Source organism: Phascolarctos cinereus, unplaced genomic scaffold (assembly GCF_003287225.1).
Source record: "Phascolarctos cinereus isolate Bilbo 61053 unplaced genomic scaffold, phaCin_HiC Scaffold_2;HRSCAF=192, whole genome shotgun sequence".
Lineage (NCBI taxonomy): Eukaryota > Metazoa > Chordata > Mammalia > Diprotodontia > Phascolarctidae > Phascolarctos > Phascolarctos cinereus.
Genome location: NW_027555625.1, coordinates 393,584,627 through 393,612,074, shown reverse-complemented (window position 1 = coordinate 393,612,074; position 27,448 = coordinate 393,584,627). Strand labels below are relative to the sequence as shown.

At 39.1% G+C, this 27,448-nt stretch overlaps 1 protein-coding gene across 1 annotated transcript in view; it reads right to left on the bottom strand.

Annotated features, from left to right (window-relative positions):
* TTC1 (tetratricopeptide repeat domain 1) overlaps window positions 1–27,167 on the bottom strand; it is a 49,717-nt gene extending 22,550 nt beyond the window's left edge. Inside the window, exons 1-5 of the mRNA XM_078150538.1 lie at window positions 27,047–27,167; window positions 25,561–25,912; window positions 9,774–9,834; window positions 5,769–5,881; window positions 2,528–2,564 (exon numbers count right to left, since the gene is read on the bottom strand). Coding sequence (XP_078006664.1) covers window positions 2,528–2,564; window positions 5,769–5,881; window positions 9,774–9,834; window positions 25,561–25,893 — 544 coding nt within the window. The 5' untranslated portion in view covers window positions 25,894–25,912; window positions 27,047–27,167. The remainder of the gene's footprint in view (window positions 1–2,527; window positions 2,565–5,768; window positions 5,882–9,773; window positions 9,835–25,560; window positions 25,913–27,046) is intronic.
* Window positions 27,168–27,448: the final 281 nt, after the last annotated feature.

Genomic DNA, 27,448 nt, shown 5'->3' with positions numbered 1-27,448 from the left:
ATGTCTTAGTGACATCATTGGCTCTCATGGGTTTAATCATTACCTCTACGCAGACAACTCCCAGAATTAAATATTTAGCCGCAGTCTCTCCACTGAGCATCAATTCTATGTTACCAAATGTCTACTGGATAGTTCAAACCAGATGTCTTGGAGATATCTCAAACTTAACAGATCTAAAACAGATGATCTTTCCTCCTTAATTTACCTCTTTTCTAAATTTCCCTGTTTCTGTAGAAGGCACCACCATTCTTCCAGGTTTGCATATAAGTACTGGCCTTTATTCCTCCATCTCCCTTACCCCTTTTAGCTAATCAGTTGCTAAATTCTGCTATTTCTATTTCTGTAACATCTCTAGCATTTGCCAACTCCTCCCCATCCCTCAACTCACACAGTTGCCACCTTAGTTCAGGCTCTTAACACCTCTTGCCTAGATCAGACTTCCTAATCAGTTTCCCTTCTTTGAGACTTGGCCCACACTCCACTCAGCTGCCCAAGTGATTTTCCTTAAGCACAGTTCTGACTATGTCATTCTTGCAGTCAAGAAGCTCCAGAGACTATCACCACTAGAATCAAATATAACTTTTGTCTATTAGACAAGTCAACAAGCATTTAAGCAAGGTACAATGCTAAGCACTGACTGTGCAAAAGAGAGCAAAAACATGGTCTCTGCTCAAGGAACTCACATTCAAACTGGAAAACAAACTGTAAACAAGTATGCACATACAAGTATTATGAGTGGATGAAAGACAACCTCAGAAGTAAAACACGAGGAACAGGGCAGACGAGGAAAGGCTTCCTGCAGAAGGTGGGATTGAGGTGAGTCTTGAAGGAAACCAGGAGTGCACTCCAGGTTTACGAAACAGCCACTGAAAAGGCAGAGTTGGAAGATATTCCTTTTGGCAAGGAACAGTCACAGAAGGTAGGTATTGCTGGTACACAAAGTATATGGAAGGCAAAAATGTATAAGCAGACTGGAAAAATAAGAAGAGGCAAGGTTATGAACAGTTTGAAATGTTAAAGAGGGACTTTTTTTTTTTAATCCTGAAGGCTATGGGGGGTGGCTGGGGTGGAGGAGGGAAAGAGACATGGTCAAATCTGCACTTGAAGAAAATCTCTGGCAGTTAAGTAGAGACTGGACTGGAGTCCGAAGAGATGAAGCAGGGAGATCCACCATCAGGCTAGCACAAAGTCAAGGAATGAGGTGATGAGGGCCTATACCAGGGTGGCAGGAGTAACAGAAGAGAGAAGGGGATACATTGAAGAGATGCTGCAAAGGTAAAAGAACAGAAATTGGCAAGTGATTGACTACAGGAGGTGAAAGAATGAGGAGTCTGAAGATTAATAATACCTACTTTCCTAACCTGGGTGACTGGGAGGATGGTGGTCCCCTTTGACAAAAACAGGGAAGTTTGGCAGAGAAAAAGGGTTCAGGGAGAGAGGTGATGAGTTCAATTTTGGAGATAATGAATTTAAGCTATCTTAGGACATCTAGTTTCAGATTTCCTATAGGCAAATTGGTTATATAAGCCTGGAGATCAAGGGAGAGGTTAGGGATAGATAAAGAGATTTGAGAATCATCTGCATTGAGATGATAATTGAATCTATGGGAACTAATGAGATTCCCAAGGGTGACAGTATAGAGAAAGAAAAGAGTGCCCAGGACAGATCTGTGAAGGATGCCCACAGTTAGCAGGTATGAGTAGGGTCAGTGTCAGGGTAATAGTGACAAGGTATATGGAAAAAGGCACCGTACGTGGAGGCAAAGCTCGTTTGGGTTCACATTTCAGTTCTGACACTTCAGATAAACCATTTCACCTCCTGTGCCTCAGTTTCTTCATCTATAAAGCAAGGAGGCTGCACTAAGAAGTTTTGCTCTTGATCTTTTTTTGTGTCACGGGCTCCTATGGCAGTATGATGAAGCCTATGGACCCCTTCTAGAACAACGTTTTTAAATAAATTAATTCAGATGCATAGAATTACAAAGGAAACCAATTATGGTAAAATACAGTATTTTTTTAAAAGTCAAAAAAACCCAAGTTAACAGACACCAGCTTAAGAATTCCTAGATAAGATAATATTTAAGGGACCCTCAGATTCAAATCATTCTATCCTATGAATATAAATAGGGAGTACAGGATAGATATAAGATATTTCAGAGGTGATATATCAACAGGAATTGATAACTGAGAGGTGAAAGAGAGTAAATAGATTAAATTAACCCCAAGGTTGGTAGAACACAAAGAAATAAAGAAGAAGGAAAACAGCTTTAGCAAAAAAAGAGATAACAAGCCTGGTTTTTTAAGGTGTTGAATCTGAAACCAGTTGGAGAAAGACATCTTGGTTAGATCATTATGATTATCCAACATCATCGCTTCTACCTGAAATACAAAGCCTCTTCTTGAATATTTCCATATTACAAAATCCCTTCTCCTTTCTCACCCAACAGAAAAGAGTCCTAGTACAAGTTCCCACATTTGCTTCTTTGAGCAGTCCTGTGCTCATACTAATAAGACCAAAATCATCATACCTTTGCTACAGTCATTGATAGCAGCATCTTTTTTGTCCTAAAACGAAATATATCATTAATATGCTTTATCCAATTTTACTGTCTTAATCAACAAAAGAATCAATAACATGGGAATCTGCTGTTTTTATATTTCAATGGGTCTGTGATTTCTTTAACGTGAGTACTCTCTTTACTTGTTCAGAGAGCAGTCCATGCACACCTTAATACTATGTAATTCCTATCCATGTCCTTTGTAAAGGATATAGATTTACCCAACGAACTGGAGGCTTTACTGTTTTGTTTTTTGACACTCCATAGGTACCAACGTGTCATTTAGACAGTCCGTCTGTTATTCTGTGCTTCTGATACGTGCCTGGCTTGCTTTTCTTTCTCAATTTTATTTTTCCTATATTACTGTTTATACCACTCTTTCTTAGAAACTCCAGGTAATATGATTGCATATCTCCGTTGCCTTTTGGGTCACCTGAAATTTTGATTTTTGACAACTGTGGTATTCCATGATTCAGCCATATAGTATTACTGGAATACTTATGGTAAAACAAATTTTTTTTTGCATGTGTTGAAGAACAGCTTGAGGAAGTGGAAAGTACTATGCATTTTCTTAAATGCAATACAACCTGTGTTCTTACCTCTATTTAAATAAATTTTGGGCCTTTCACTGTCCATCTGTAGAAGACATGCATCAAGACTTGGAAGGCTTAATGTATTACTTCCTCAATGAGATCTACAACCATTCAAAAGAGATCAGTCCAACAAACTGGATGGGAAAAACTAAATGAAGAATGCTGACTGCTCAGACTATGCCTGTAGTTACGCAGGGCAGTCCACCGAAAAAATTCACCCCTACATACTTGGACAGATACTTCATTTTACTCTTTTTTCTTTTCTTTTCATTTCTTTTATTTATTTCTTGTTGTTTGTGGGTTTTGTCTTTTTTGAGAGTCTCCTTCAGAGCAAAGATAAAAGGGATGAGAAATGGGGAGATGGTCTTTCTGCAACTGCAGGACCATTTCGAGTAAATATTTCATTAAAATGTGCAGAGGTATCTTCAGGCTATAGTTTTTACTTAAGGCATGCTCACTTTCTCAGGTGAAAGTTATTCGATGGGACTTATGAATCTGAATCAATGAACGAAGGTTGGTCACTAGATGATGAACTTTTTGGTCACAGAAACCAGTAAAACTATAGAACGCTATGATGTGGGTTGGTGAGGGGAATATTTATACTGAGAATATCTTTTAAAATATATAACCAGTCTACTACATCTGACATGAAAAGTGGAAAGTGAGCTTGCCCAAATCACTGTTTCTTTTGGAGCATTTGATAATTACTGAATAAGATAGGTGATTATAAATTATTACTGGTACTGCCATTCAATTCATTACTGGGAATTCACCACAAGAGATGAAAATTTGTGACGCATTCTGCATTTTTGGCTTTAAATATGCTCTCCCTCTTCAACCTGCCTTCAGTTTCAAGTCTTTGTACTGTCATAACTTCTACATATGATCACAGATCTAACGCTCACCCAATCAACACCTTTAATTTTATAGACAAGCAAACCAAAGCACAAAAAAGATAATCGACTGGCCCTACGTTACAGAAGTAGTAAAAGGCAGACCTGAGACGTGAACTCAGGTTTCATGACTCCAAGTTCAATGTTTCAAATCTAGCAATCTTTCTATTGCACCAGGAAGCCTTGCTTGACTCTCTAGCCATCAGTGCTCTTCCCTTTTTCCAAGAATCTACACTTCGGATCCTCAGGTCCTTTGATGGTTTCAGGGGCCCATGAATTTGGGTGGGAAAAATGATGTCTTTATTTTTACTAACCTCTAGCTGAAATTTAGCATTTGCTTCAATTAATTATGAATTGAAAACATATTATTCCGAGAAAGGGTGCAGAGGCTTAACTAAGTACATGACACCAAAAAGGCTTAAGAAACCCTGTTCTAGTTGTTAGTACTCCTCATGTGGAACAGAATTCCTAGGAAGCCCATAAATTCCCCTACCACAAGGAATCAACTCTGGCAATCTTACAGTAATTGTAGAATCATACAATTTTCAAAGCCCCAAAGGCAAATGTTTATATTGTCTCTGTATTTATGGATTTTTAAAATTACATTTCACAATGATTAACCATCCTGTCTTAGTATGTGGCAACATTCAAAAGCAGAGATTCTGATTTTCTAACCTTTCTACTTTTAATATCTACCTAAAATAAATTTTACAATTAGCAAATGAATTCTTCCAGAGAATTTTAGTACTAACTTCAATCAACATCACAAGTTTTTTCCTTTAAGCTATCTGATCCATATAACAAGAGTATTTCTTTTAATCTTGATTCAGATTCCTGGTAAATGGAATTTGGCATGCTGTCATGTACATACAACACCTGTTTTATACTACAGAGGCATGTGTATCTATTAGGACTTGTAGTTTCTTATATTAATCTTTCCTAAAACCAGTAAAATCTGTTTACTGGAAAACTGGACAAGTAAGCATAATAGGAAAATAACTAGACCTGTGATTTCATTGTTAAAGGAAATTCTCTCTACCAGCGTAAGTCAGCACCATCAAAGCCAGTTTGTATCAGAGGTAGGATTTGAACCCAGGTCTGGCCAGCTTTCTATCAAGTATTATAGGGGCTGCCTCTCATATACAAAGTATCAGAAAATTCTCCCACCAGCGTGTAAATAAAACTATTCTCTACACGTGATGTTTCTTTTAGTCGTCTGGAAACACTTTGCAAGTGGCCCTTGACTATAACTCTGCATTTTATAGAGCACCTTTTATACTAACATATAGGAGCTTAGGTTTCCCCTATATATTTTATATATAAAGAGAAGTACAATAACTTGCCCCATCTCAGAGATGAGTAAATTTAAGTTGAAGATTTTAATGAGCGGTCACCCGTCTGTATTGCAAGTCTTCCTTGGGCCTGAATAAGTGATAACTATTCAAAGTTAAATATCACTTGGCTCTTTCACTTACTTGTCCTAACCCAGTAGATGTTTTGTCAGTGCCCTAAGAAAGTATTCAATCATCTATATTAATGGGGAATGGTAATAGTAAGTTGACTTAAACTTATAAAAAAAATTTTTCTTTCTGTTTTTCACACCCAGAGAGGCAATCAGACTGCCAAGCTAATTTTCAGGAAAGCAACACTGTGGAATATTAGAATTCCATTAGTTCCAATTTAATAATTTGTTGTTAAAAGTTGGGGCCATGGAAGAACACATACCTGTTTCATCCTTGCAGCAGCTCGGTTTGAAAACAGAACTGATCTGTCTTTTTGATAGCAGGCAGGGCAAGTCTGAATGGCTCGGCTATAAGAACTTTCTGCTTCTACATATTCTGAAATTTGTAAGGTAAAGAGGTAAGTCTTTAGTATTTCGTTTTTTTATGCTATTTCTATTCTACAAGATTCCCTCAGTATATTACAGTATTTTCTATTAAGTCTCATCCCTAGAACAGTGGTCACAGCCATAGTAACTTTTCTGCCATGGAAATCACTATAATTATCTTTAGTTTGTTTTAAAGAAATAGTGCTTCTTATGCTCATCTCACAAAGCATTTTCCTTTGCTCACTGAGATCCAAAACAGGTGTCCTGACTAACTAATGACTTTTTTAAAAAAAAAATCACCCATAACTATCTTTCATTTCTAGGGATGCAGAATCAGAGGACTCCGTAAGTAAAAACTCCCATAAGTTTCCTACTATACTAAATCCCAAGTTCCAACTATCATAAAGCTCCACCAATTTAGTTAGGCATTTTTCAAAGAGGGGAGCATAAATAAAAAGAGAAGGGACTCAAATCTACGCCACTCAGCATGGAAGAAAAAGAAATTATTTTGTTTGCGGTTAAAACTGAATGGCAAAAGCCATCCCCCAATAAATAAGTCATGAAAGGATATGAACAGACAGTTCGGAAAAGAATTATAAACTATTAACAAACTGTGAAAGAATACTCCACATCACCAATATGAGAAATGATAGTAAAAACAACCTTGAGGTTTCAACACAAACCCAGCAGACTGGCAAAGATGATGAAAGATGGAACAGTCAACGTTAGATGTGTTGTGTAAAGACAGAAATGCTGATACATTATTTTTGGATCTGTGAATAAACACAGCCATTGGGGAAAGGAATTTGGAATTAGATGTCTATACCTCTAAATCCAGAGAGTCCACTGACAAGAAATATACCCCAAAGAGATCAATGACAAAAATAAAGTCTCCACATACATCAAAACATTTATACCAACACTTTTTGTAGTAGCAAAGAACTAAATACAAAGTAGATGTCTGTTGATTGGGGAATAGCTAAAAAAATTGTGGTATACGAATACAATGGTGTATTACTGTGTCGTGAGAAATGATAAATGTGATAAATATGGAGAAGCATGGAAAGATCTACATGCAAATCAAAGTAAACAGTCACAAAACACGACCAATGACTACAACAGTGTAAACAGGAAAAAAAGCACACCAGCATCAATCAAAAATAGACAAAAGCCTGGTTTCAGAAACCAGAGGAGAAGACACTGCTCCCACTGCTTGGCAGAGAAGGGGAGGGTCCACAGGTGTGCAGCACTGTATACGATGTCAGAATTTTCTGATGTATTGATTGGCTTTGGTGAATTTTATCTTTTTAAAAAATTCTTTGTCATAAAAATAGCTCTCATGGAGAGGGAGAAAAATGGGAGGAAAATCTAGGTAATGTAAAAACAAAACACAAACAAAAACTTATTTTAAAAAAAACTGAAAGGCTACCACAGACTGCTCAGAGACAAACATGTTTTTAAGCCCAACACATACCTAATATACAAGATAGATATGTATATATGTATACTATATACATGCAGGCACACACACACACACACACACTCTCTCTCTCTCTCTCTCTCTCTCTAATGGGTGCCTATTTAATCTCAGAGGTAGTAGAGAAGCACTGGAGTTTACTGGGGCAGGCTGACTTGGTCAGGCTACTATTTAGGAAGATTACTTAGAGGACTGTGTGGAGAATGGACTCTAGTAGAGAGGGAAGAGACTCAAGATAGGGAGAACAAGTAGGAGGCTCTTATAATAATCCAGGGGAGAAGTGATGAGGACCCTGCATGAGGGTGATGACTTTATATATGATAATTTTATATTATTTTTACATATACATACAATGTTCCACTTGTGTCAGTGTTAAAATGTCTTATTTATGCCCTCTTAGGTCTAATATTTAACTAGATTAAAATGCATGACCTTTAGAAGTCATAAAGAGGTTGGCATAGTGTGTAAAGAGCCTGACCTCACTCTTGCCGCTGGGTAACCTCGGGAAGTCATTTAACCTCATAGTGCCCCTAGGCAACTCTCTAAAATGATAAGTAGCTGAGAAAGTGCCAAAATGCATTGGTAAAGGAAGTTCCTCAACAGGAAAGAGGACATTTCTCAATGAGATCATCCTACAATAATCAAGTACATCAGTAAAAACAAAAATAACTAAAATAAATACTCTACTCTTAAAGTGGGCTGACGTTACTAAATAACTGTTTGAAGCAAACATTTAAGCAGAAGACTCCCAGATACATAGATCCAGCCCTAATTTCTCAAGCTCCAGTCTTAAAACACCTGCTGCCTACTAGACATTTTAAACCTGCATGTCCAAAACGGAACTCCTCTTTCTTCCCAAACGCAGCCCTCTTCTGAACTTCTGGACTCTCTAGACTGCTGCCATCTCTCTAGCATTTCAGGTTTGCAACTTTTAGCACCATCCTTAACTTTTCACTCTCATTCCACTCAAATCAACAATCAGTTGCCAAATCTTGTCATTTCTGTCTCCACAACATCTCTCACACACATCCCCTTATTTATAAAGCCAACAGGCTAATGCAGGGTCCTTCTCACTTGCGTTATTGTAAGAGCCTCCTGCTTGTTATCCCTGTCTCAAGCCTCTTCCCTCCCCACTCAAAGCCACTCTCCATACAGCTCCCTAAGTGGCTTTCCTAAATAGCAGGCCTGACCATGCTAACCTTTCCCAAGATACTCCAGGGTTCTCTATCACCTCGAGGATGAAATAAACACTCTCTCGTCTGGCATTTAAAGTTCTTTACAATCAGCTCCCTCCCTACTCTTACACATGAATCTTCTCCACATATCATATGGTCCAGTACTAGTGATCTATTTGCTGCCCCTCACTCATGACATTCAATCTCCCATCTCCGTGCCTCTGCCCTGACTAACCCCCAATGCCTGGAATGTTCTTCCTCTTTACCTCTGCTTGTTGGAATGCCAGGCTTTCTTAAAAATTAACTGCCTTCTATAGAAAGCCACAAATCCGTTCCTTATCCCAAGTGCTAATACTCTCTGTCCCAAAATTACCTTGCATTCATTTTGCATACAGTCTGCATACATTTATATAGGGTGTCCCAAAAGTCTTAGTGCAGTATTATGCTTTTAGTACCTTTAAAAATAGTTTTTAAAACTATCAGAGCTTAACACTACGCTAACACTTTTGGGTCAGTCGGTCTATGTACAAGTTGTCTCCCTTGATAGACCCATAAGATCCTGACAAGCAGGACTGTTTCACTTTTGTCTGTTACCCCAGCACTAACCACATGCCTGGCCCTCATTAAATTCTTGTTAGTTCATATCTTTTTCATGTGAAAATAGCTAATAAAATGACTAATATATCTAGAATGCTCAAAGCATACACATATCTTTTGAAATTATGTGACAGAGTATTCTTACAAAAGTAAATGCCTCTTCAAAATTATGTAAAACCATATTAATCCAAAAGCCACTATAGGCTATGAGAGTAGATGTGTGGAACATTTATCTCATTAAAGCATCATGGAAAGGATTCATTAGGCTCATGCCTAGAGACAGATGCAAGGAAAACTTAAACAGGAGCTTCAGTCAAACCTTAAAGGTTAGGGTTTTCCAAGGTAACAAGAGGGTTTTTTCCTTTAATTTTTGGACTGAAAGATAATAAATCACAGGAAAAGAAAATGAGATTTCTGCCAAAAAGACTCATGTGGAAGATGACCTGTATCAGCTAAGAATGTTGCCTATGACTTAGTTAAGTAAACAAAAATCCAAGGTATAGGGAAGCAAAACTTAAATAGCAGAGAATGTAGCTCTAGCAGAGGCCGCAAAATCTTCTTTTGTTGCATTATTTCTTCACAGTTTTGACAAAAAATAAAGGTTTAGGAAGACCACCATCATCAGTTCTAAAACATTTTATTTTTTAACTTACCTCCTTTCTTAAACTGTTCATTCCCTTCCTCCTTTAGTCTGGTGCTCTCCTCTCTTCTTTTCTAAAAAACACGAGAGGCTTTATCTTGCAGGGTCTAAATGGAGTGACAAAGCAGGTCAGTGTCCCATGACTGAAAAGTAATTCTCCTGATAGCTGGTCAGTGTTCTTGCTCTACTTTCAGAGACACATATGCGGAAGATGAAGGGTGCTTAGACTTTTGCATGGAAGGTGCAAAAAAAAATCAATAAATCAATCAACAAACATTTATTAGCTGCTTAGACAATAAATGTTGGGCACTGTGTTAGGTGAATCAGGGAGAATTATATGTCCTGAACTCTGAGAAGCTACCAACCTCTTACAAAATGCTGCCCTGATGACATTACCAAAGCAGAATTCTGACTGACCTGGATCCAATATGCCACTCTTTTTGTGAGAGATCAATTATAATAAAGAAAAGCTACACTCTGGGATAACTCAAAATGGCCACTACTTTCAAAAGGTATTGAATTCTCTCTCTTTTTTTGGGGGGTGGTGGTGGCAGCAGCTAGGCAATGGGGTTAAGTGACTTGCCTCAGGGCACACAGCTGTCAAGTGCCTGAGCAGGATTTGAACACAGGTCCTCCTGACTCCAGGGCCGGTGCTCTATCTACTGTACCACCTACTACCCCCAAAAGGTATCAAATTCTTAATTGGTGAAAATGTTAAGGTTTACACTACTAAAATAAAGCGGCTAAAATGACCTATACATTATCCCACATCAACCTAATCACCCTAAGCTGGAAAAGTGACAACAGTAGTACTAAATGTGGTCAACCTTCAATATTGTTTCTGGCATTTATTACCGAAGCTGTACGAAAAGCAAACACTTCCTCACTTGCCCCTTACTTACTCACTCTGTTCCCTCACTACTTTCTCTTCCTTCTTCCAGCCAAGACTGCTCAGTTGCCAATTTTGTAGTTTTCTCTTTTTACATATGACATTTCTAAAGAGTAACTTTATGTTTTGGTAGGGAAAAGACATACAGATCATTACAGCACAAGTGCTACATTCTTGGTCATGAGATTTGTAAAGGCAAATGATGGTGAGAATGCCTGATTTTCTGGTGCCTCCTCTCTGTTGATTATTTCCTATTTATCCTCTACATGATTTGTTAGCATATAGCTGTCTGAATGTTGTCTTCCCCATTAGACTGCAAACTCCTTGAGGACAGGGGAATTATCTTTTGCCTTTCTTTGCCCAGTACTTATAATCCCTGGCACCCAGCAGGTGCTTAAATATTTATTGATCATTTTAAGGCAGTGGAATAATTTAAATCAGCATAATCTTTGTATACAAATTAGATAGTGTTAATTAATTTCTTCCCCTCCTGGATCACAGCCTTATCTGGCAAAGGGGCTTGCTTAGATCAATGAAACCATGAGCTACGCTGTGCAGGGTTGCCCAAAACGGCCATGTCACAGTGGAGAATTCTGACAAGAGGTGATCCACTGGAGAAGGGAATGGCAAACTACTCCAGTACCTTTGCCAAGAAAAACTCATGGACACCATTAAAATGCTAAAAGAGACGACACTGGGAAAAGATGAGCCCCTCAGGCTGGAAGGTGTCCAGCACCTTGGTGGAGGACAGAAGGGCCTGCTGTGCTATAGTCCATGGGCATGAAGAGTCAGATGTAACTAAACAACAACAACAATTAATTTCTTTCATTAAGATGTTCTAAAGAGACAGAGAAAAAGACTGTGAAGGAATCAAGATAAATAAAATCTCTTTTTTCCCTTAGTTTCTCTTCTTACTCTAACTGAATTTCAGACAGGCAAAAAAAAAAATCATTACACTCAACTCCACAGCAAAGATGGCACATGCTCAGCACGCAAGCGCTTTCAACCATGAACATCTTAACACCACTGCTGGTAAATGCAAAATCAGCACATATCCATGCCTGTCAGCTTTTGACAATGCAGTTTCAGAGACTCCAAAAGCACTTCTCTACTCTAGAAGGTCTTGTGTATAACACAACCCTGGAGAGATGAAAGAGAATACTAGGGATAAAAAGTTTAATCCATAGTGGGCTTCCAAACAGACTCCTGAGGCCAATTTCATGTTTTGGCCAGCATACATTTTTCACCCAGAGCACAAAGCAAAGGTCGAAAAAATTACAATGCAGCACACAATTAAGCAGCAAACATTAGAAAAGGAACTGCTGCCCTCTGCACACATTGTGTAAATTGAGGATTAATGCAATTGTCAATATCGAGCAGAACATCTCCTTGGTAACAGCAAAAAATAGAACTCCACCATCCTAGCTGTGCTAAGAGATCTGCTTTATCCTTACAAAAAGACAGGGGTTCGTTTCGTTGCCAGTATGTTCTCTGTACAGTACTACACCACAAACATACTATGTTATTGGAAGTTCTTCCAAATACAGATTCAAGAGGCTGTGAGGCAGTCTTACAGCTGTATAGTAGTTATCATGTTACGCTGCTTACAAAGAACCTTTAGGTAGCGGTGCGAGATGATGGCAGTCAGAGGCGCTGCTTCTCAGGATATATTCTTTTTACTCTAAAAATGAAAAGCTTCTAATTACGGCAAGGAAGCCCCTCACACTCCTTCACAACGCCTTTTAAAGAATTCCAGAAAGGCTCACAAGGACACATCTGCTCTCTTATTCTATTTCAGTAAGGGATGGAATAGATTATACTGGACTCTTACCTCAGCACTCAAGGAATTCAGTGCTCAACTCACTACTAAAAACTTAGGGAAGGGAAATAGTAAAACACACTGCAGATAAATTTCACTAGAAGTTGCTTAGGACAAATTCCAAACAGAAAAGGCCCTCAAAAAAAGTCATATGATTTGGAGTCAGAGGACATGGATTTGAATCCTGGCTTTACCATTTACTTCCTATGTGATCCTGGGCAAATAATTTCCTCTGTGGGATTCAATTTCTTCATCTGTAAAGCGAGGTAGTTGGACTACATAGGCCTAAGGTTAGAATCTACTGATTTTGGTCCTAAGAATGGAATGTAATTTAACCAATGGCAACCATATTGTTAACTCCTTGCCTTGAATTGAGATTCTTCATAATCTATCTCTATTCTACCTAACCAACCTTATCTCCCACTATTTTCCTCAACTAATCCTCTATGACACAATATGCTAATTTCTAAGACTTTACTAGTGCAGTTCCCAAACCTTTGGAATATCCTTACTTTTCTTTTCATTACCTCTTAGAATTTCTATTAGCACTGTCACTTGAATGTACATGTATAATATCCTAAATTTTATTCTAATTTTGTGTATACTTTCACTTACGTCCCCAACTAGACTGTACACTGCTGAAGGTCAGAGACATTTTTACATTTCTTTCATATCTTTCAGCATCAAGTCCAATGTTGGAGATAGAGCAGCAGCTTCATAAATGCTTGATACAAAATGGATGGTGGGAGGGGTTACAGTTTTTGCATTCATAGATACTCAATTTTTCTGATGACCATTTCTTGAATGCATTAATACTGTAGGACATCTTCAGTGAGATCCATGGATGTTCAAAAGAGAGTCACTTGGAGTTTCCCTTCCAAGATTCAAGATGGCGGAGTAAGAAGTAAGTCACTCTCACCCTCCCTTATTGACCTTGACCTCTGAAAGCCCAGAAAATATCAATCCAGGAAAAAATGGGGCGCAGCAGTCTCATAGCCCAGGAAGCTTGGGGGATTAACAGGAAAGTCCTCTCTTGTTCTGGGGGAGGGAGGAGCAGTACAGGACAGGAGGTGTCCCAACAAGCCAGCGGCAAGTCCCACCTCAATATACCAGGGAGGGATCCTGAGTCCCAGGATGGTAGAGCAGGCAAATGCCAACACCAGGACTCAGTACATGCAGGGGACCGGTAGATAACAGTTCAGAAAACTACCACGGGAGACAGCATTCTCCAGCAGCCAAATCACCAGTGCCTCAGCACAAGTCCAGGAGGCAAAGCTACAGGCTGACAGACATCCTCCAGCACCAAAACATCCCTGTGCAAGGCTTGGGTAAGCAGGAGCCAAACATTCAAGTGCAAGGCCCGGCTGAGCAGGTGCCTCCTGTGCTCCAGCAGGAGAGCTCAACTTTTTTTTTTTTAAAGTCAGGAAATAGGCAAACATCATGAGCAAAAAGCAGAAATGGACAAGGACAACAGATTCTTATTATGAGGACAGGGAAGATCAAGCACAAATCCAGAAGAGGACAATATTCCCACATCTAAAACCTCAAAAGGAAAATATGAACTGGTCTCAAGCCCAAAAAGCCTTCTTGGAAGAGCTCAAGAAGGATTTTAAAAGTCAAATAAGAGAGTAGAAGAAAAATTGGGGAAAGAAATGAGAGGTATGCAAGAGTGAGTCAATAGCAAAAATTAACTATAGAAAACAAGTCCTTAAAAAATAGAATTGGCCAAATGGAAAAGTAGGTACAAAAATTCACTGAAGAGAAGAACTTCTTAAAAAGTAAAATGGGCCAAATGGAGAAGGAGGTACAAAATCCAATATAAGGAAACAATCCGCTAAAAGTCAGAATGGGGCAAATGGAAGCTAATGATGCTATGACAGAACAAGAATCAGTCAAACAGAAACAAAAGACTGAAAAAATAGAAGAAAACGTAAAATACCTCACTGGTAAAACAACTGACTTGGAAAATCTAGGAGAGACAATTTAAAAATTATTGGTCTACCTGAAAACTAGGATGAAAAAAAGAGCCTAGATAACATTCTTCAGGAAATCATCAAAGAAAACTGTCCTAAGGTCCTAGAACCAGAGGGTAAAACAGTCATCGAAAAATCTACCTGATCGCCTCCTGAAAGAGATCCCAAATTGAAAACACCAAGGAATATAGCCAAACTCCAAAACTGCCAGATCAAAGAGAAAATACTGCAAGCTGCCAGAAAGAAACAATTTAAATACCATGGAACCAGTGAGGATTACGCAGGACCTTGCAGCTTCTACATTAAAAGATCAGAGGGTATGGAATATGATATTCCATAAAGCAAGGGAGCTTGGATTACAATCAAGCACCAACCACCCAGCAAAACTGGGCATAATCTTTCAGGGGAGAAAATGGACATTCAACAAAACAGGGGACTTCCAAACCTTCCTGATGAAAGACCAGAGCTCAACAGAAAATTTGAACTTCAAATACAAAAGAGAGTCACCTACCACTGTACACTGAAGGAAAAATAAAACATGAAAAAATACTATTGCCTAGATTATAGCACACAGTTTGGTGGGCCTATCCAAAGCCTATACTGACCACGTTTAGGAAATTAGACAGTGCTTTCAATGGCACCAAGTTGCTCCCTGGGCCCACTTTTTATTACCAATATTTTCCTAGTGATGCTCTATGGCTGCAGACCAAGAACGTCATATTCTTACAAGAACTGAAACTGCAGGTGATCCAAAGGACTCCAGACTACACACAGCACATTAGCAAGCATGACTGGCATTTAAGAAGCGGTATAAAAAGCATGATCAAGGACATGCACGATCTGAAAAGATTACAGACCCTTTATGTAATAAAACAAAACAAAACAGAAATACTGCCCTGGATACTGCACTGCTACCTACAAAACACAGCACGATCCAGAGGAAGACCTCTGGTGTGTTGGATACTCTAGGAAAGATTCACAGAAGATCACGGACAAAAACTGCATGAAAAGGCATGGCCAGGTTTCACTTTATATAGTTGAAAGAATGCTCACATAAATGAAATCATGGATCTACTGAGGTAGCAAAGGACTGATATAACACAAAAAATTACTGAGCTACATACACCTTTAGTTTGTGACTCAGTTTGCCATCTTAAAATGAGCGACTACACTGGACGATGTTCATGGAACCACTATTTTGTTGTGAAAGGCTCAAGTGAGTTTTGTCTTCATCCCAGGTTTGGATTTGAATAATACATATACAAGAGAAAAGGGAGGAATGAATACCACAGAATACCCTCTAGAGTATAACAACTGGTTTATGATGATGCTTTACAGTCCTAAAAGAAATAATTTCTTGTCAGGAAAGCTAGGAGGTGCAATGGAAGAGTACCGGGTCTAGAGTCAGACCTAGTCTCAGATACTTCCTGGTTGTGACACTAGGCAAGCTAATTAATCACTTTCTGCCTTAGTTTCCTTGTCTATAAAATGGGAATAATAGCACCTACTGCCCAAGGTTTGTTGTGAGGATCAAATGGGATAATTGTGCCTAGTACGTAACGGGTTCTATACAAATATTAGCGATTATTCTCATATTTTCATGAGTCAGAGGCCCCAGGTTCTGATCTCAGCTCCATCTTGGCTAAGTGTCTTCCCTGGGCTTTAGTTTCCTCATTTGCAAAAGGAGGGCACTGAATTAGATGATTTCTAAGATACCTTCCCAATCCTATAATACTAATGATTAAGGACAGTTCCACAGAGAGTATTGAAGCCATATAATTGAATTTTTAAGTTTTGAGCTCTATTTATGTGTCCCACATAAAAAAAATACAATTATAATGCTCCAACTGTGGGTTTCAGTTTGCTTAAATTGCTACTCACATGAAACTATTTTCAAGTGTCTGAGTTACATATCAGATTCCTGTTTTGTTGAACTGCAAGTATTTTTTTAAGACCACCTCTGCCCTAGCTAACATTGGAAAGAACACCATCTGCCAAGAGATGTGAAAATTAAGAACCTTAGTGAAGCTGAAGGATTCAGTATTCATTCTTAATTTTCAGGTACTGATTTTCTAAAGGGGAAAGTGAAAAAAAAAAGGAAACTGACATAGGAGACTTTGTGCTGATTAAAAAAAATTACAAAACAAAGCTTTTAAAAATAATTACATTTGTTCGAAACAATCATCTAAGAAACTACATTTTTTGTTTCTCCTTACTGTCTCAAACCTTCAGTTTTTTAATCTGTAACTTTCTCATCACCACTTATAAGACTGATTATCCTTCTGTTAAAGTAACATTTTGGTTGTATTGTACTAGAGAGCCTTTTGGACAACTGTTTGTGTGAATGATACAACACTACAAAAACTGGCAATTCAAGTTAAAAGTGGATGTTCTGAAATAAGTTCCCTGCTTTTATTTACCATTAAGGTCCAAACAAATCAGAGTTGCAGAATTAAGCCTCTCTTTTCCTGAAGTATGTTGACAAAAGTATTGCTTCTAAATGAACAGCAGAAAATGACTGGTCTTCAGGCAAGATGTTTAAGAGTCACCCTGGATCATCACATTTGAAAGGACTCATCATTTTAAATACGTGTCTTTAGCAAAATAAATGGCTTCATCCAGTCCCTAAATAGAACCCCTAACATAAGGGAAGCCCTGCATAGCTGTATTTCACCATGCTACAGAGGGTGAAACATTCTCAACTTCCAAAGAGGTTTCTCTTGAGTGCATGGCTTTGCTCTAAGATTTGAGATGCCATTAAAACAGGAATACAGGATTACAGCTGGAAGGGATTTTAGATCTTTTAGAGTTCAGTGGTTTCAAACTCAAATGGAAATGAGAAGCCACATTAATCTGTACATAAGGATTGCTGCAGGCCACATAATGGTTAGTTGTTTTATTGCATTTTTATTTATACTGTTATTACATTTTAATCTCATTTGGGCTACACAAGGAAGTGTTGGGCCACACATGGCCCATCGGCTGCATGTGTGACACCCAAGGTCACACAGCTAGTGAGTATCATGTGTCTGAGGTCACATTTGAACTCAGATCCTCCTGACTTCAGGGCTAGTGCTCTATCCACTGCACCACCTAGCTGCCCCTTGACACCACTTTTCTAGTTTAACACCTTTACTTTATAGAAGGGGAAACTAAAGCTCAGAGAAACTTGTTCAAGATGGCAACGGTAGTAGGAAGCAGAGCCAGGAATTGACTTTGATAGATTCCAAGGTCAGTGCTATTCTGAAGCTTTATTTTGATGTGGAGCTGTGAAAGCTCTATTAGGTCCTATCAAGCTAGGAAGATTGAGTTATGTCCTTCAGTCGCTATCTTCTTATTTGAGTTGGGAAAGGCACATCAAGAGACTACCTGCAGGATGACAGATTTCTGATCCATGAACACTGTCAAAAATTATGTACTAAGTTGCAGAGGATGGATGGGCTGCAATCTTTCTTGGTGGAGGTAGCAGCTAGCCGATAAAATCACAGATCCTTAAATTACTGAAGAATCTGAAAAGACATTATGTTCAAAAGGGTAGGAAAAGAAAAAAACATCTCACCTTTCTGCAGAATAAAAGCTTTTCAAAGTTATAAGTGGTTAATACATGTAAATTTTTAAATCTGGTTTTAAAAGTCTGCTTGATATAACATCATACCCTCCCACACCTGTTATTTCATCAGTATAGGAAACTCTTCACTAAGAGCTGCCTGGGACACTGAGAATTTAAGTGACTTGCCCATGGTCATATAGCTAATATGTATCAGTGGCAGTACTTGAACTCAGGTATTCTTGATTCCAAGACTAGTCTTCTATGCTGTCTTTCCATAACAGAATAATAAAAGCTGGCATTTATACAGTGTTTTTAAGGTTTGTAAAGCACTTTACAAATATTATCTTAGTTTATCCTCAAGACAACCCTGGGAGGTGGGGGCTATTATTTCCATTTTACAAACTAAGAAACTAAGGCAAAGAGAAGTTAAATAATTATCCAGGGTCACATAGCTAGGTAACTTGTCTGAGCCAGGATTTGAACTTGGGTCTTGCTGACTCCAGGTCCAATGTTCTATCTGACTTCTGACGTTATCATTCCACTGAAAGTGCTCTCTACAAAGTTACTGATGATCTCTGTTGTCAAATTAATGGCCTTTTCTCAACCCTTATTCTCCTTGACTTCCATGCAGCTTTTGACACTGCTGATCACTCTTACTTCCTTGATGCTCTCTAGGTTTTCCAAATACCATTCTCTCCTGGTTCTCCTTCTTGTCTGACCTCTCCTCTTTTTCTTTTGCCCTCTAACCAAAAGTGTCCCATAGGTTCTCTTCTCTTCTCCCTTTACACTACTTTACTTGGTGATCTCATCAGCAACCAGGGATTTAATCACCGTGTCTATGCTGATGATTCTCAAATATACCTTATCCTGCTCCATCCTCTCTGCTGACCTCTAATCTTGTATCTCCAGCTGCCTTCAGACATGTCAAAGTGGATGACTAGCAGACATCTTAAATTCAACATTCTAAAACTGAACTCATTCTCTTTTCTCCCTAAACCCTCCCTCCTCCTACCTTCCTTGGCTACTACAGGGGACAACATCTTCCCAGTCCCTCAGATTTGCAACTTAGGGGTCACTCTAAGTCATCTCACTATCTCCCAACTGCCCTGCCTGTCCTCAAGGTCTGTCCATTTCACCTTTGCAACATCTCTGGAATATGCCCCCTTCTCTGCTCTAACATTGGCATCACTCTAGTAGAGACCCTCATCACCTCACACCTAGAGTATTACAATAGCCTGCTCATAGGTCTGCCTAGCTCAAGTCTCTCCCCATTCCAATCCATCCTCCACTCAGTCACTAAAGTGATTTTCCTAAACTGCAGGTCTTACCGGGTCACCCCGGCCCCTCAATAAACTGCAGTAGTTCCTGATCCCTTCCAAGATCAAATACAAAATACTCTAGTTGGCATCCAAAACCCTGCATAACTTAGTGTTCCCTCACTCTGCTCCCCCTCCCCACCCCATGCCCTCCAGTCTTCTTCCATCTGTCTTTCTGACACATATTCTTCAATCCAGTGACACTGGTCTCCCGGTTCTTCCACAAACAAGACTCTCCATCTTTCTGCTCTGGGCATTTTCTCTGGCTGTCTCCCATACCTAAAACATTCTCCCTCCTCTACTCTACCTACTGACTTCTCTGGCTTCCTTTAAGGCTCAATTAAAATCCTATCTTTTACTAGAAGGCTCCCCCAACTTCTCTTAATTCTAGTGCCTCTTTCTGTTAATTATCTTCTATTTATCCTATACGTAGTTTGGTATCGTATACATTTTCATGTTGTCTTCCTTATTAGATTGTGAGGCCTACAACATAGTAGGGCATTTAATAAATGTATTGGTTGATTACGCACTATGCCACCCAGCTGCCTCTATAAGATAATGGATTACTTAATGGTATACCCTACTTTAAGCAAACCTGCTACTGTATATGAAAATTTGGATATTAAAATATAAACTGTATCACTTCATAAAATAATTCACAATACTCTTGAATTCCTCTATATAGTAAAAGCCCTCTAGTGTATTTAAAAATGACTCAACAAAAAGTCTGTTCATACATGTTTTAGAAACAAATCTAACAAGTATAACATTCAATAAAATACTAGTAAGATATTCCTTGAAAGTGAAGATGCTAGTAATAGCTGGTATTTATATAACACTTTCAAGGTTTGAAATGTGCTTTATAAATATTAGTTCATTTTATCCTTACAACAACCTGGGAGATCAGTGCTATTATTATCATTTCCACTTAACAGATGAGGAAGCTGAGGCAGATGTCATGGCCAAGGTTACACAACTGTTAAATGTCTGAGGATTTGATTTCGCTTTTTTTTTTTTTTAGTGAGGCAACAGGGGTTAAGTGACTTGCCCAGGGTCACAAAGCTAAGTAAGTGTCAAGTGTCTGAAGGTATATTTGAGAATCATCAGCATAGAGATGGTAACTAAATCCCTGGGAGCTGATGAGTGTAGTGAAGTAGTGCAGAGGGAGAAGAGAAGAGTGGTGTCTTAAAAATCTAGAGACAGCACCAAGAAGGAGAGTATGATCAACAGTGTCAAAGAAGTCAAGGAGAATGAGGACTGAGAATAGGTCACTAATTTGGCAACTAAGATTATTAGTAACTCTGGAGAGGGCACTTTCAGGGGAATTAAGGTCAGAAGCTAGATTGTATGGGGTTAAGAAGAAAATAAGAGGAGAGAAGTGAAGGCACAGGCACCTACCGTAGATGGTTACAAAAGGTAGAAAAGCTACAGGACAACAGTAAGCTGGGATGGAAGGATCAGGTGAAGTTTTTTTTTTCAGGTTGAGGCAGGAAAAGACTGAAAATAAGTGACAGATGGGGGTAAAAGAGGGGACAATCTGTTTTAGCAAAGAGGATGGAATGGCATTGCTTGATCAAGCAGAGGGATTAGTTTGGTAAGGAGTAAGACCACTTCATGTGAGCCAGGGATGAATGAGAAGAGTGGGAAAAGAAGCATTAGTATTGTGAGATGAGGAAGAGGACAGAAGAATTCACAGTGAATGGCCTCATTTTTTTCCATGGGAAGTTAGAGGGATGAAAAAGTTCGGAAGAGCCACTGTGGACAGTGGGATAGTGAGCTGATAAGGCAAATATGATAAGAATGCTTAGCCAGCAGTGATGGCTCAGTTGAGGTTGTGTAACAGAAATTCGTAGTGGACCAAATCAGAACAATTAGCATGATTTTCTCCACCTTTGTTCAACAGCACAAAGGCAGCAAATGATGGGAGTGATCCAAGGTTGAGGCTTAGCAGTTTTGCTTTAAGATTTGCAAAATGTTCTACATATATTACCTCATTTGATCTTCATAACAACACTATGAGGTAAATGCTATTATTATCCCCATTCTGCAGATGAGGAAACTGAGGCTGAGAAGTTGTTTAAGTGACTTGCCCACGGTCACATAGCTATGTGTCTGTCCTAATTCCATGTCCAACACTCTATCCACTGCATACGTAGCTACAAAAATGCCTTTTCCCTTAAGAATGCAACATTTGGCAAAAGACAATGAAGCCGGGTATAAACCTTATAAAAAGCAAACTCTCACATCTTTTGTTAATACCATGATGGTTATCTACATAGACATTCAACTAAACTCCAACTGTATTTGTTGACTATGTTAGACGCCATTATCCATACCGGAAACCCTTAAAAGATTTTTTTTAAAATTAAGTACAAAAGAGCAATATATAGTTACTTCTACATTTTGAGGAAATAGTTGACAGATCAAATATAGGACGTTTAAGACAAAATTTTAGATAGAACACCTTTTTCCTTAGTTATTAATTAAAACAAACATCTATCAGAGAAGCATTCCTTCCTTTCAATGAGATCCCAGGCAATGTGAGGGATTGCCTGGAGGATATTTATCCCTATGGTCTGAGGCAATCTATGTAACACAAGTGGTTAGGACATATAGGGAAGTCATATCCTTTGAAGTGTCATTAAGCAGCAATCACTTATTCTAAACACAAGGGTTTTTGGCTTTTTTTGCTCTTTGTAGAAACAACTATAGTAGTTAAAGGAAAGAAATAAAGAGAATAAATTCAAGGACTTAAGGCAGATAGGTTTATTTCCAAATCTTAAGTCTGTCAACAGCTATCTGCTACCACCTACAGTTTAGAGAAGCAATTGCTATAAAACAAATCTGTCTGATTTTAACATTGGAATACCAAAAAGGCAGAGTTCACAATAGAAACTCAGGCAAGAGGTAAGAGTGACACAGATTTACCAAGATACCCACAATAACTGTTATTATGACAACATCAACCATTATGGTATAGCAGAAATATTTGATTTGCAACCAGAAACTTGGATTCAAATCCAGCCTCTGCCTTACTACCTGTGTGACCTTGGAATGGTCATTTCAACTCTCTGGGTCTCAGTTTCCTTATCTGTACAATGAAGGGGTTGTATTCTAAAGGGGACTCTTCCAGGTCTAAATCTATGATGCTATGAAGCATTTTTCTATAAAGTAAATTATTAAGTATATTACCCCAATATAATACAAAAAAGGAGGCAGGTTTACAAGGCCCGTGAAGGTCAGAGCACTTGGGACTAGAACTCATGTCTTTTGAGCCCAACACCTAACCTTCTAGTTTCTGAGTTGCTGAACACAACATCTTAAGAGTGCTGTGAAGATTACAATGGCAAAACACTCAGAAAACACTGAAAGTACTGGAGAAATCAGTCCTTCAAACTGTCCTAAGACTAGAAGGGGAGATTCACACGTTTTTAAGCAGTCTCATAAAAAAGGTAAACAGTGGCTTTGCCAAAATTACTGTCTTTGAAATCAGAGATCATTTCTCTTACAAACATTTACACAAAGAGATGCAGTCTGTTTCATAAATAACTTTCAAAGGTCTTCTTGAAATGCTTCCTTAGAGTGTAAATTACCAGCAATTCTAGGGAGATCTATTGTTAATGGAGACTTTTGGAGATCTTTTTTTAAATTACTTTATGGTTAAAACTGATTTATCACTAATCCTTGTCTATCCTCCTGTGGAAAATTGATCCATCTGATTATCTCTACCTTGATGAGTACTTATTGCCTGCTAATGCTGAATTTCAATTTCTTAGAAATGGCTTTAACAAAATTAAGACTCCCTTTTAAAGTCCTAGGGCTTTGCCAGAAGCACAATACAAACTCTAGAGGTTCCTACACCAGGCAAGATTATTGAGCACAGGTTAAGCAACAATATGCCTATCACTGGGGAGCAGAATCCCTAAATTCAGAAAGTTTGCTATCAAGTGATAATGATGATTTTTTTTTTTTACCACAATAACATCCTGAAGGCCATCTGCTAAAGCATGGCCTGGTTATCTGGGCTGACAGAAGGAGCATGCACAATGACAAAATCTTGGAAAGTATTAAAATGAAGTTCTGCCACAAATTTTTCTTTAGAATGAAAACCCAGTTAATTAAACCCAGATGAAGAGGTGATATATTCTCTAGTTCAGACTCAGCTTGACAATACCCCTGTGGCATTTGTCCAGTGTTCATTTAGACCAAATACTAATAAATATAGCAAGCTGTCAATGAATGCAGGCAGGTTTAAAAATAAGACATGTTAAAATCTAGGGAAAATGAAAAATGAGAAAGAAAATATCTTTTGTGATATTAACAGGAATTCCATAGAGGCATAATAGATGAAATTATAGGCCTTTCCAGAGGCAACCAGAGAAAAGCCCAATGAAAACAATTCATTTCCCCCCAAGTATGCTGATGTTGCAAAGATATTTAAATCAAGCAGAAATATAGGATGGAAGAAATATAGACTCTAGAAAAAAGAGAGAGTATAAATATCTGCCAGAGTTAGACCCATATTTAAAATGCTGAAGGGTAATCTTTAGAACAGTTCTTAAGGAAAATTCTTTTGCTTTGATTCAATGTTCACCAAGCAAGCTTCTGAACTATTATGTAATTTGGTTTTCTGAATTTGCACACACACACACACACACACACACACACAGATAAGAACACCCCAGTGCTAGCCATCATACCCATTATATATGAACAAATTGGCAGTCTGGCTTTATGATAAGTTTGCTTAGCATCAATTAATTCATCTGAACCTGAAAGAACTAATAAAACTCAGTTGCAGGATACACAAGACTGAAAACCTTGGATGGGTAGATACACCATGGTGCACTAACCTTGGAAGTCCTTGCAGAAAAGCTTTGTCATCTTAACAGAAACACTGAAAACATTCTCAAAAGCTGTCAGATCTGTCAGGCCTTCACCCTAGCAAAGACCCAGGCAGAAGGGCAGGGAAGTCCTGTACTGATTTTTACAATTGAATAATTAAGAAATAGCACTAGTGAAATAAATGCTAAACTAAAAAAATCTTATGCATTTCTGGAAATAATTTCTCTAAGATTATCAAATCATTAAGTGCCTAATGATTTCATTTTCAGAGGTATTTTCACTAAGGCAACATTCTCTCATTCTTTTTTGCAAGACAATAGTCATAATTTGAAACCAATAAATTTAATAAAGAAAACTGACCTCCAGAAGATATTAAGAAACATTCTACTCTCCACTCTCTGCTTCCCACCCAGCTTTCTGATGTAACTATAAAAGAGACACTCTATAGACCTTAATGGCATTTTTTTTTGTATATTTTTTTTCTTCAAATGCTTTCCAACACTTAATACAGTGCTTGGCACACAGTGGATGCTTAATAAATGCTCGTTGACTTATGTTGAAGTCCACTTCTAACCTAATGTGACCAGTTGTCAACTATTAATGACCTAAGTTGAGAACTTCAATAATCTCTTGGCAGAAAAGTAGGAACATCAGATGGATGGCCACATGGAAAAGTCTCACTTGAGGTCAAAGGACTCAGAGAACATCCACACTTCCTTATCTCTAAAAGAGGTGGCTTGCCCATTGGTAAAGCAGCATACAAAGGTCTATCTGCTGTGTTGTCACTTGATGAACCTTTGCATCCATGTGTACATAAAGCTGTTATGTACAATATTTAGTAATGTAAATGGAGATGACACACAGTTATATATGTCTTGTCTCTTTCATTAGACCAAAAGCTCTTTATAAGAAATTATTTTCATCTATTGTATTTTTATCCTTAGTGACTAATAGAGATTATGTAAAGTACTTTACAACCTTTAAAGTCCTATGTAAATGTTCACTTTAATGATGAAGCTAAAACAAAAAAATACAACCTACCAAAAACCTCATGAAACCAAAAGAAGAAACCTTAACTTTACAGGACTCTGGAATCCATTTTAAAGAACAAGAATGTTTTTCCTATTTTCTCAAAATTGCCTTTTTATGTTTTTGCTGTTGAGGATAGTAAACAGAAAGGAAAACATTTAAGACTCGATTAGACAATGCCGTTCAATTGCTGCAATGTTACACACTTCTAGTCTATCACTGCAGTATTTATGACAATACAGAAAAGAGGAAGATACTAATGAAGTGCTACATAGTAATACTCTACTAGTCATTTCCAAACATCTTTAATTGGTTAATTTGAAGAGATGTACCTTCAATGAAGGTGACTTTTTTCCATAACGGAGGTGAAGATGTTTACCTGTTTCTCCTCATCTGGCATATCTTTTTCCAGTCTCAGTAAGTATTCTTCCTCTAGTTCTGAGGGATTCACATCATCACCCAGTTTGTCTGTTGGCTCTTCCACTCTCGCATCCTCCTTGTCTTCAAATGAGTCATTACAGTCATGAAAGCACTCATCTTCTCCCTGGTCCTGAACATCCTTTGGTACTTTGCTGTGAATATACTCATCTTTTACACTAGACACCAGGGGGCTAGCACACTCTGATTTCTGGGGATCAGTAATCTTTAAACCATTGAACAAGTCCTCCGGAGGCCCAGAATCTTCTGCTTTCTCCCCCATGTTGACTTCCATGGGAGGTTAAGGATAAGAACTTTGGGAGACAAAAAAAATTATTTAAGTTGGCCAGTGCTGTATACAAAAAGGATACTATTTGCCCATTTTATGTATACAGTACTGTTTTCTTATACACATTCAAAAAGTTGTGCATAACAATACTGTTTCATATGCATTGAAAAGTAGGAGTAAAGCGATCAAACATTTAAGCCGAGGAAGGAATGCAGATAATTTTAAATGAAGACCACTTTCCAGGTCAAATATATTACCAAGACTGCTTATAAACAGTAATTCACCTTTTACCTCTTCCTCACTAAACCTTTGTTGGAAATGCTAATTGATGGGATCACTTACCCACTATTTATTAACCATCTACAGTGTGCAAAACAATGAAAGAAAAGGAAAAATTTGGCTATAACTTGATCTCTCCCCTCATAGAACTTTCTCGTAGAAGAATAAGACCAGAATTCTCCCTTCACAGAATTTTCTAGTAGAGGAACAAGACATAAGTACTAAGTAGCAGAGAATGGTCAAAAGATAGTCAGGAGAACTGAACGGGCTGGGATACCCAGCCCCTTCCCATTTCTGCACAATGACACTGCCACCTAACACAGTCAGAGGACCACAAAGGGAACTGTAAGGATGATCTAGTCAAACACCCTCATTTTTCCAGAGGAGGAAACAGGTCCGGAGAGGGGAAGGACCTTGCATGAGGTCACAGAAGAGGGAAGGGGAGAGAGAGAGAGGTGAGGAGAGGTGGGGGGGCAGAGAAAGACATTCACACACGCAGAGACACGAGAGAGATAGGGAGGCAGAGAGAGAGTAGTGGGAGAGAGGGATCTAGATAGTGTTCATTTGGGGGAGGGGGAGCGTAGTGTTCCCAGAGGGAAGCCAGGCCCCCCATGGGGATTTTGGTCTGATGACGCCCGGCTCCCCCCCGCCCCAGCTCCTAGCACTAGCCGCGAAAGGCCCCGTGACGAGCCCCGCCTCCGGCCTCGCCTCGCAGGGCCCCGCGCCCGGCTGCCCACAACGGCTCCGTTCTACTCCCCTCCCCCCGAGGGCTCGGGCTCGGCCCCCCAATCGCCGACCCCGGAGTCCGAGCTCCTAGCAACCAAAAAGCCCCCGCCCCCAGGGCCCGAAACGTCTCCGCCTCCTTCCTCCCCGCTCTCACCGGAGGCCTGTCAGGCCCGGCCCCGAGGGCTCTTCTCTCCGCAGAACCTGCAGCCCCGACGCGGCTTCACCTTCTTCACAACTTTCACCCTTCACCTCGCGGACGCCGGTGCACTTCCGCTCGCGCTGACCAATGGCCTCGGCGCCGCGAAGCATTCTGGGAGTCGGCTACGGGCCCTAGGGCGGGGAAGCAACGACTCCCGCGGAGCTACGTCACTGTACGGACTGTGTCTTCAGCAGGTCGACGCCATGTTGTACGGAGGGGAATGAGCTGTGTGAGAGACCGAGAAACCTCTGGGAAAAGAACGCCTTATGACCCTGCAAAGTTTTCCTTTCTATGAGCCGTGGGGAACTTCCCCCTCCATTGCATTTAGTGCCCTCCTGGGAGTAGTAAACACAAAAC